Source organism: Pezoporus flaviventris, unplaced genomic scaffold (genome assembly GCF_033815535.1).
Source record: "Pezoporus flaviventris isolate CSIRO_AGI_PZ_B2104156 unplaced genomic scaffold, CSIRO_AGI_Pfla_v1 ptg000007l, whole genome shotgun sequence".
Classification (NCBI taxonomy): Eukaryota; Metazoa; Chordata; class Aves; order Psittaciformes; family Psittacidae; genus Pezoporus; species Pezoporus flaviventris.
Genome location: NW_026892555.1, coordinates 21785008 through 21795705, shown reverse-complemented (window position 1 = coordinate 21795705; position 10698 = coordinate 21785008). Strand labels below are relative to the sequence as shown.

At 46.3% G+C, this 10698-nt stretch overlaps 1 protein-coding gene across 1 annotated transcript; it reads left to right on the top strand.

Moving 5' to 3' along the window:
- Positions 1–1014: 1014 nt before the first annotated feature.
- Positions 1015–3648, top strand: KCNS2 (potassium voltage-gated channel modifier subfamily S member 2). Its single transcript, XM_061447998.1, has 2 exons — positions 1015–1131; positions 1848–3648. The coding sequence occupies exon 2, from the start codon at positions 1885–1887 to the stop codon at positions 3316–3318; it is 1434 nt and encodes a 477-aa protein (XP_061303982.1). The 5' UTR covers positions 1015–1131; positions 1848–1884; the 3' UTR covers positions 3319–3648.
- Positions 3649–10698: the final 7050 nt, after the last annotated feature.

Sequence of the window (10698 nt, the reverse complement as noted above, 5' to 3'; positions counted from 1 at the left end):
ATAAGCAGCTGGCAGGACATGATGTGGGTTAGCCCGGTACAAAGCACCTACGCTCTGCAGGGACTGCCGCCACTTCCCATAGCTGCCAGGACCAGCCTTAACCCCAGGGAAACTCGGCCTCCCGCCGGGCTCAGCAGGAGGAGGGAGATTACTTCACAGCCGCCTCCAGCGTGGGCAGACACGCTGCCATGGGTGACCATGTAATTAGGCATTACTCCACATGCCAGGGCGGAAACTGCCCCGCCAGGAGCAGCGGTGCGGGGCGGCCGAGCCCCTCCGCTCGAGGTGCAGCGGGCCGGGATTATTCCTCCCGGCATCGCTGGGCACGGCCGTGTGGGGAGGGCGCCGGAGGGTCGGCGGGCAGCCCCGGCGCGCAGCGCCGCTTCCCCAGTCCTCCCCGCGCCTGACGGGGCTTCAGCCCCGCGGGGGCACCCCCGGCCCCACAGCGTGGGGACAGCCCTACCCGGGGCCCTGCCCGCGCTGCCGCCGGGAGGGTGAGGGGGCAGCGGGCGGGGTGCGGGGCTGTAGGCGGGCGGCCCCCCTCGGGAAGTTGTGCCGCTCGGGGCCGGCGTGAGGCAGGATCGCGGGGGGAGGAAGCCCCGGTTTGCGGCGCCGCTGCCGTGCCCGCACAGCGCCGGTGCGCGGGGGCAGGAGCGAGAGCGAGGAGCGGAGGCACCGCCGACACAGCGGCTCCGCCGGGCCGCCCCTCCTCAGCCGGGCAGCGCGACCACCGGCCCCCAGACACCCGCCCGCCTTCCCGCCGTGCGGCTGCCCGGCTCCGCGCCGCCGTTCCGCGCTGCAGCCCCAGACCGCCCGGCGGGGTCTGTCTGGGGGAACGTGGGAGCGGCGGGGCGGGCGGCAGCCGCGGGGGTCGTCGCCATGACGAGTGCGCGTGCCGCCGCCTCCCGCCGCTGAGCGGGGCGGCGCGCGGCCGCTGTCCCTTCAGCACCGCACCCCCACAGCCACCGGTACCCGCACAGGTACCGCCACCGGCAGCCCACCCGTACCGGCACCCCACCGGCAGCGGCAGCGAGGCGAGCCCTGGCGACCCCCGCGGGCGGCGGCGATGGCGGGCAGGGACCGGGGGCAGCAGGGCGCGCCGGCGGGGGGCCGCGGCCGCTGAGAGAGCAGGTAGGGCGGGAGCGGCGGGGCGCGGCGGGGAGGGGCGGCTCCCCCGCCGAGGGGCCAGAGAGGGGCGGAGGCGGCGGCGCCCCCGGGGCAGATGGGGCCAGGGCCGGGGCTCCGGCCGCTGGGGCGCGGCTGGGCGAGCAACGCGGGGGGAGGGGGGGGGGGGTGAGCCCGGCCCCGAGTGGCGGCAGCCTAGGGGCGGGGGTGTTGGTGTGGTGGGGCGGGAGGGGGGAAAGGTCCGGGTGGAGCCGGTCGCACAAAGGCCGTGGGTAATGGGGGGGTCGTAGGAGCGACAGCCGCAGCCCAGGTGAAAGGTACGGGAAGGGACTGGAGCCTGCAGCGGGAACAAAGGAGCCGCCCTCAGTGTCTTCAGTGGGAGGTGGGAGAAAAGAAAAACGAGGGGAAGGGAGGAAAGAGGGGAAAGGGAGAAAAATGGGGAAAGAGGGAAAGAAAGAGAGAGAAAAGGAAGACAGGAAGAAAGGAAGTAAAAGAAAAAAATGAAAAAAGTAAAAGAGAAAGAAATAAAAGAGAAAAGAGAGAAAAAGAGAGAGAGAAAGAAAGGAAAGAGAAAGAAAAAGAAAGAAACAGAAAAGAAATAGAAAGAAAAAGAAAGAGAAAGAAAGAGAAAGAAAGAAAAAGAGAAAGAGAAGCAAGCATCAATATGTGAACATCCTGTAGATTTGCTCATCTTGCCAATGTACTGTGTAATTTCATTCTAGGTTTTCGTTCCCTGTACACCTCTGGAAGGAGCTCACTATGACAGGGCAGAGTCTGAAGGGTTTATCTGAAGCGAATTTTGAAGACAATGAGATCAGCATCAACGTTGGAGGCTTTAAGAAAAAGATGAGATCCAACACATTATTAAGGTTCCCCGAGACCAGGCTGGGCAAACTGCTGAGCTGCCACTCGAAGGAGTCAATCCTGGAGCTCTGTGATGACTATGATGACACCAAGAACGAATTTTATTTTGACAGGAACCCTGAGCTTTTTCCTTACGTGCTACATTTTTATAACACCGGCAAGCTCCATGTGATGGGTGAACTCTGTGTGTTTTCTTTCAGCCAGGAGATTGAATACTGGGGAATCAATGAATTCTTTATAGACTCCTGCTGCAGTTACAGCTACCATGGGAGGAAAATGGAGCCAGACCAAGAGAAATGGGAGGAACAAAGTGACCAGGAAAGCACCACATCTTCTTTTGATGAGATTTTGGCATTCTACAATGATGCCTCTAAATTTGATAAACAGCCATTTGGAAACATCAGAAGGCAGCTCTGGCTTGCTTTGGATAATCCTGGGTACTCAGTCTTAAGCCGTATCTTCAGTGTCCTTTCCATAGTGGTGGTGCTGGGCTCCATCGTGACCATGTGCCTGAACAGCCTCCCAGACTTTCAGATAGTTGACAGCAACGGGAACCCTGAGGAAGACCCTCGCTTTGAAATCGTGGAACATTTTGGTATTGCATGGTTCACTTTCGAACTGGTGGCGAGATTTGCAGTAGCTCCTGACTTTTTAAAGTTTTTCAAGCATGCCCTGAATTTGATTGACCTAATGTCTATCCTTCCATTTTATATCACTTTAATTGTCAACTTGGTGGTGGAAAGTAGTCCAACTTTAGCAAATTTAGGCAGGGTTGCACAAGTCCTGAGACTCATGAGGATCTTTCGCATCTTAAAGCTTGCTAGACACTCCACAGGTCTCAGGTCCCTTGGAGCCACCCTGAAGTATAGCTACAGAGAGGTGGGGCTTCTTCTACTTTACCTCTCTGTCGGCATCTCCATTTTCTCAGTAGTGGCTTACACCATTGAGAAAGAAGAGAATGAGGGGTTAGCCACCATCCCTGCTTGTTGGTGGTGGGCTACCGTAAGCATGACCACAGTTGGCTATGGGGATGTTGTGCCAGGGACCACTGCTGGCAAGTTGACAGCATCTGCATGCATCCTAGCTGGTATCCTAGTGGTAGTGCTTCCTATTACACTGATCTTCAATAAATTCTCCCACTTTTATAGGCGTCAGAAGCAGTTAGAGAGTGCCATGAGAAGCTGTGATTTTGGTGATGGCATGAAAGACGTTCCATCAGTCAACTTGAGGGACTACTATGCTTATAAAGTTAAATCCCTTATGGCCAGTCTTACCAATATGAGCAGGAGTACCCCCAGTGAGCTGAGCCTGAATGATTCACTGCATTAGTGTACAAGTTTGACAGCAGTTTGCATGAGAGCTATCAAGAGCTATGTTTGTAAATGTTTTCCTATTTGTCTTTTTTTTTCCTAGAGGATAGTGTTGCTGACACTGCACTAACTTTGCACTTGAGAAACTAAAGACATTTCTATTGCAAGTTGACATTTTGCACATTTTCATCCTGTTGCATCAGTACTAAATGCTGACTTTTCCATACAAATGTTACCACTTCCATGACATTAGTGCTGGTGGTATAGTGATGATCTGTTGGTTTGTGCATTTCCTCATCTGAGCACAGAAATGAGCGTACTGAAGTGGAATAAAGATTCTCAGTTGTGACTCGAGTAATGAAAACATCACCCATCACCTGTACTGGTATCTGTACTAGTGCAGGACTTCCATGCATTTTATAGCAGTTTGAAACAATCACCTGTGAATCACTGACACAGGAACACTCTTCCACATCTTTCTGACTGGTAATTCTGATCGTCACGTGTCTGAAAAGACCTCTGAGCTTCACCTTTCAGTGGAAGTTTGCTTACCCTTGAGCATGTGTGTTAAAAACTGGGTGTTCTTGTTCTGAAATGTTTTGTATGGTAATATTTTTCAGACGCTCCTAAGCAAAGACCTACCTCTGCTTCCAAGATTAGGTCAGTAATGAAGCCCACCCTTCATTTTCAGATACCTATGTGTTGAAAGACTACATTTCCACAGGTGACTCTAGGTATGGAGGCCAATGACGACATCTCAGGTTCCCATTTCCAGAAGTGATCTGCACACAGCTTGGTTCCAGTGAAGCTGAAGATATGCTGTATTTCAGTCTGTCAAAATGGTTCTGAGATTAGACACACAAAACCGTGGGTTTTCAACAATTAGAAGCTCCAATTAAAATCTTGGATTTGTTTAATGAGGCGAAATATTCCCACATGAACAGTAAGGCAGCATTTTAGGAACTGACATTCATATACTGCAAAAAGACTAATTATAAAGATGCCATATGTGATGTTGAGCTATAAAATCTAATTTTATCAGGAAAGCTTGAAAGCAGGTGTTGATAGCAGACAACTCCATTAAGCTCTCTGCCAAGGAAACTCTAAGGAAAAAAAACCCAACCCTGTAAGTCACATTTTCCCTCAGAAAGGAATTCACAACTTACAGCTAAGGAAGAGTACAAGGACTTAAGAAAGGAACAGATAAAGAGAAAGAGCTCAATACTGCACTCACTGTGGGCAGATCCTCCTACCTGCTTCTGTGATGTAGACAATTTAAGTCCTTTCAAGGGCTGGCCTGTACTTTTTTCTTTATATAAAAAAAAAGACATGAGAGAGCAGATGATCTGGGCTTCCAAGAGTAATCATGAATCTGCATAAACTTCTTTTCTGAGTGCTCAGTCTCTCCCCTTATGCAATTATACAGAGATTAAACACTTGTGGCCGACAGGCAGAAACCACTGCTTTCCTCTCTTTATACTTCTAGGCATCTGTGATATAAAACAAACTACTGTCACTCTGGGGGAAGAACAGGATTTCTTTTCAGATCCTGCTGCTTTTTCACTCCATTTATTACATATAACATTCCAATTAATTATTTTTAATCTTTTTTTTTCCAGTTTTCCATGTGAAGACTGGAAAGCTTTAGAAAATAAATTCACACTGGTTGAAGAGAAATTAAAATACTAAAGGTAAAATTGTCATGTTTGGAAGCCTGTGTTTGTATACTGCAACAAGGAGTGGCCCAACTGGCAAAATAAAGCAAGAATCCCCTGAATAGGGGGAATCCCTTATTTAGGCTTGCTGACCCTGAAAATCAAAGAGTCATCTGCACGGCCCTGAAGGTAGACCTAGATAATCCAAACTAATTGTCCAAACTCGAAAGATTTTGCTAGTGTTTTCATTTCTGGAGGGCAAGTTCAAGTTCTCTGCTGAGTCACAGGCACAAATACAATAGTTTTGTCCCTGATTCATATTGCATGTGTGTAAACCATCATACACCTACAAACACCCATCCAAAACACAGCACAGCACTAGGTTGCCTGGTGGATTGACACACCATGAAAGAAACTAGGGAAGGAAGAGACGGGCTTCTGCAGCACATACACTCCCATTGGATTACATGCTGTGAGGGTGGCAAAGTCTTGCACTGATGTCAAGGGCACTGCAAGTTCTCTCTAGGTCTGTTGGCTGAGGGCCTTGAAGAATCCAGCTCCAAGCAGTGGTTTTATCTCAGTTTCACAAGCAGTCGATTCCCAGAGTTGAAAGCCAATGACTTTCAGGGCAGTTACTCAAAGAGACCTGTAAACCTATTCCCTCAGCTGTTGCTAGTTCGGCATTGCAAAGGTTGGAACCAAACTTTGCAACACATCATTTCAATAACCTATAGCTTATCTTATGTTCTAGATTTATTATTATTCATAGGGCCAATGCTCTGTCATTTCTGCAAATATTGAATGGAATGTGTCCAAATTGTGTTTTACTAAAGAAAATGAAATACCCCAAGGAATTACGACTTTTATTGTACTGGTTGAAAGGAATTTATATTATTGCTTTTTTATATAAGTGCTTTGGATCAAAGACACTAAATAAATAAAGTACTGAAATTTAATATGTTCCTATTATCATGACAATGACTTTACACAGTACACAGGAATTCCCTTCATAAACTTAACTAACTCCAAGTTAAAAGTAGTCAGGTTTTTGCTCTCCCATTCTCCGGAAGAGCATTCCAGATCTGTGCTGCTTTCCAAGGCTTGTGCAACTTTCAGCATAATTTTATTAATGGCTGCTTTATATCAGTTGGGTTTTTTCCCATGCCACCACTGTTCTTTAGCTTAAATATTTCATTTTCTTCTTAGTGATTGCATGCATGCTCTATTTATAGACAGCAATCACATGTCCTTAATGCTTATTTTCACAGAGTTATACCTGCCAAGCTTCCTTTTAGTTTTCTTTTTGGAAGTTGTATTCCCCTGGCCATTCTAGGAGATGTAGCTTTTTCTTTCTGTACCACTTCTGCTTAGATTTAATCTGTTTGAATATTATATCATATTGTATTGCTTTGTATAGCAGTTTTAATATTTGCTTATGACTAAGAGAACTGTTCACTGATGAGGATAATGATTGTTCAAGTTAAATGATGTCTTGGCTCCCTCAAAATATCTTGGTAAGGAAGAATGAAGCACACCTTTCCTGCCATTTTATGAAGTAACCTCTATTCTAGGGCTCAATCCAGTAAGTGCTGAGAATCTTCGTCTCTCATTAAATGAAGTTACAGAAAAATGTTTTCAGTTTGAAGGAAAAGTTCAATCTCTCCAAAGCCTCAGCGAGGAGATGAGGTGGTATGCTGTTTGAGCAATTGTTGCTTTCACCAGACTTCTTCAATCACTCTTTGTAAGAGTGGGGCATTTTCACTTCTATAAAACAGCGGGTCAGCAATGAAGGATGAGAGGATTAATTGTCCACTTTCTCCAGCGATTGAAACTTGGAAACTGTTGTGGTCAGAAATCCACTTGTTACGGACGTGCAGTTTAATGAAGAACATTGCGCTTGGCATGTGCTCCTCCTGGCTTGTGACAGTCACCTTCCTGGCACTGGTGGAAATGTTGCTCCTATTCTCTTTCAGATGAGACCTTTGAACTGCTTAAATGAGGATTATGGGAATATTTCAAATGAGGCAACTTACTTACTTTATTGCCAGGAATAAACTGTTAGAGAATCTTGATTTCTCATACAAATTTAGGCTATTATGAGAGTTGGAGATGTCCTCAAGAAAGCAATATGTTATATTATTTTCCTGAGATATAAAGACTATATATAGATTGTGATTAAGCTTTTTATGTATGTTCAGATTTTGCATTATTGCCCGGTTTATTATTCACTTACTTTCATCAGTTGCTAATTCTCTCTTTCTCTGCAGACTACTTCATCCATTTCGAAAGCAGACTGTTTTTTTCCTCACATATTATCTATAGCATGAGCTGCTTAACATTGCAAAATTAAAAACAAAGAACTTCGCATTTAATTTTCCAACTTTAATACCTCCAGTATTTGTACCTTTTTGTATGGAACTCTATGAGACTGCAGGGAATGACTGTATTTGGTGCTCTTTGTACTGAGTTTCTTGTCCCAGTAGCATGTGACACACTCAAGAACTCAGCTTTGTGCCACAAAATGGAAATTAAATGCATAAAAAAGTATATTTCATCAAAGATTAAGAACTGATTTAAGTTTCAGGGTATTATATTTATGATCAAAGAGAAGCCTGGATCTCATTGTGAAGAAAGGTTTCTTTTAATCATATACATTCTCCTAACTGGTGGTTGTGATGGGGAACCCACATTTTTCAGTTGAGCAAATAGTGCAAGCTTCTTGTTCTCTACCTCACAGATTAGGGACTAAGCAACATAAAAACGGCACTTGTAGCAGCTAAATCAACTTGACATGACTTTTCATCTCCTCTCAAACAACCCCCATCCTTAGAGGCCCCAGCTGTGCACATACAAGAAGCAGAAAGACCTTAGAGTAACTGCCCTTGCTGTGCTAGTTACTCATTTCTTCTCACAATACTCCAGACTTTTGAATCTACCTTTGATGGTGCTTTCAAACAACATTCAAGCCACAGTCACCACTCCTATCCCTTGGTGAGGGGCTGTGCCAGAACTGTTCTTTTCTCATCATGTTATTTTTTTTTGTTTCTTTCCCAGTTTATGTGCCTGACTTCCCACTAAGTTGCACCACAAATTAATTTGATCTCCTGTAACTTCAAGTTTCCCACTATTTAGGGAGGGCTCAAAGAATATTCAGTTTCTGAAGCATCTTTTACTGATTCTGCCTTTTCCTGATGCTTCTCGCCTGAGAATAATATGCTGGATTAACAATGGAAAAAAAGGCAATACATTAATACCTTATTCAAAGCAACAGTTCTCTGCTTAGTTGATTCAGAGACAGCTGTAATGTCTGCACCTTCAGAGCAATAGTTGCAGTTGTTAAGAAACATCACCCTGATTCACCTCTCATTTATAAAATGATGGGTTGTCAACTGGAGGAGGCAACCTCCAAACAGTCTAGAAACTGTTTCCCAAGCTAGCATGACACTGCTGACAAAGGTCTGGCTCTGGCATTTATTTCTCCTGCGAGTATAAGGGATTGAGAATCATCTCACAGGTGCTGAAACTCAAACTGACCTCCCACCAGACCATGCAGAAAACTGTTTGCCTGACATCACCTCACCCTTTACACACAACCCTAAATCATGCAAGTCTTCACTTGGATAAATGCATGCACCTGGCTACAGGAGGCAGTGGCACAAATCCAACACTTCAGCTTCACAGAAGAAACATCAGCACCTCCCTCTTCTTTGTTTTTGCCTTTCAGGGAAAAACAGGGGCTTGGCTTCTCTCTGGTCCCTGCTCAGAAACAGCTGATAAAGGGATAACTTTTCAGGGATCAGAAAAAGTCTGCTATAAACCTGCCAATTTCTCCTCTAAATCACCCGAAGAGTTCCCAGTTTTAAATGCACAGTCTAGCATCTGCTTGTCATGACCACATGCACCGGTGCTCTGTGAGGTTCACAAGTCTGTGTGGTTCTGAGCAGACTGTTCCACTGATCACACCGCTGACCTTCAAAGAAAACCTTCAATCACATTTGGAAGATGAGTGGTACTTAAACATCTTTCTTTGCTTATGAGCAGCCACTGTGCTGCCCATCTAAATTCCTGTACCTCTTGGTCCACCCTCACAGTCTGTTTGTTGTATCCCAACGTGGCTACTCGTGCAGCCCCAGAGACATGCAATGAACGAATGGGTGATGTGGTGGGGTTGTAGCACAGCAAAATGAGTGGCTGGAGTTCCTGACTTAGTAATGTCAATCCTACCAACTTTCAGTGGAAACTGTCCATGTTTTGTGCCATTCTAGGAACTGTTCTCAACATTGATATCCAAGCATAGCCCCTTTAATGACCACCTGCTTAATTACCAAGTAAATTCTGATTTATTTCTATTGTACCAGTGCCTAGGCACTTCAGATCATGGGTTATCACCTCCATATGTTAGGTATTCCAAGTATGGCCAAAGATAACACATCAAAGATGTGATTTACTTTGGGGAAAAATCTGTTCTCTGTTTCTTTCATTTTCTTCCCATACCAAGGCACAGCTTCCTGCTGTTTCTGTTAGTATGATCCTTCTATAACATTTCCATCCCTACCCTGAAAACCCAAAGGAAGAAGGCCTGGATGTACTTTTCTCTGGTGGAGTGGTTCATGGTATTCCCCATGGAGCACACTCTAAAGAAGACAGCTGAAACCTGGAAAGCAGCAAGAGAGCTGGCCGTCCCCATCCAGTTCCCTCTTATGTGTCTACCCCTCTCTTGCACAGTCAGCAGAGAGATAGGCAGGTCTCCTCAGCAGGGAATGCAGCAGCTCCTTCTTGGATCCTTTTGTATTCAGCCTGGCAGGTGAGCTATCAGGTTTGACAGTCAGTTTGTGCATGGAGCTTCTCAGCTGCTGTGCTGGAAATGCTTTATAAATAGAGAGCAAATTTCTTATGGTTTTGGTGGCAAAAATGCACTGGGCCCTCCTTATACTTGTTAGTGGGAGCAGCCCCACTCCTGGCTCTCAGGTGCCTCAAGCACAATAAACTGGAACCGCGCTGGAGCTCTCACCAGTGGTACCGGGGCAGTGCTGAAGAGCACAAAGTCTCCCTCCTCAGTTGAGCTGTTACATAGCACTGGCCCATCCACCAGTACACAAAAACATGAATGTGCTTCCTCAAACTTGGCAGGAGCCTCAAAGCACTGAAACCATTGAACAAGCCAGGAGATGGGAGTCACGCTGGAAACAGGAGGTGGCAGGCGTTTCTAGGTGCATTTTATTTTCTTAGAAATCCCCTTAGATTCAGAGAAAGGTCAGTCTAGATATACCAAGAATATAGAAGAAAAAGGCTCTGACAGTTAATGCTTCCTGAAACAAGAGAGAATCACAGAATATCTGACAGTTTTCCATCCTGACAAAGCACAATTAAAGAAAGCAAAATGCATCTCACCATCCTGCTGAAGAAGGTGAGAAAAAACCCATGGTGAATGCAAGATTAGTCTAGGTTCATGGGCCTTTAAACAGAACATTAATCCTATACAGTTCAGAAAAGAAGAATAAACCTGACTAGAAAGCAAAGCTGCAGCTGGAATAGTGTTCAGATTCTTTCCTTGCAAAGTGCACAGGACAGCCATGACTTGCATGGTTTCATCTAGAGATCTGCACCAAACACCAGAGACCAGCACCCCCAGGTTCAGATTCCCAAATGTTTCAGCACAGCCAGGGTGTTAGCCATACCCCCCCTCAATCGCATCAGCAACAGGGAGCTCTGAACATGAGGCTGGCAGCCTCGTGGAGTTCTGG

What these genes read in the sequence shown, in the direction of transcription:
- KCNS2 (XM_061447998.1), top strand. Translation starts at nt 1,885, where the DNA reads ATGACAGGGCAGAGTCTGAAGGGTTTATCTGAAGCGAATTTTGAAGAC.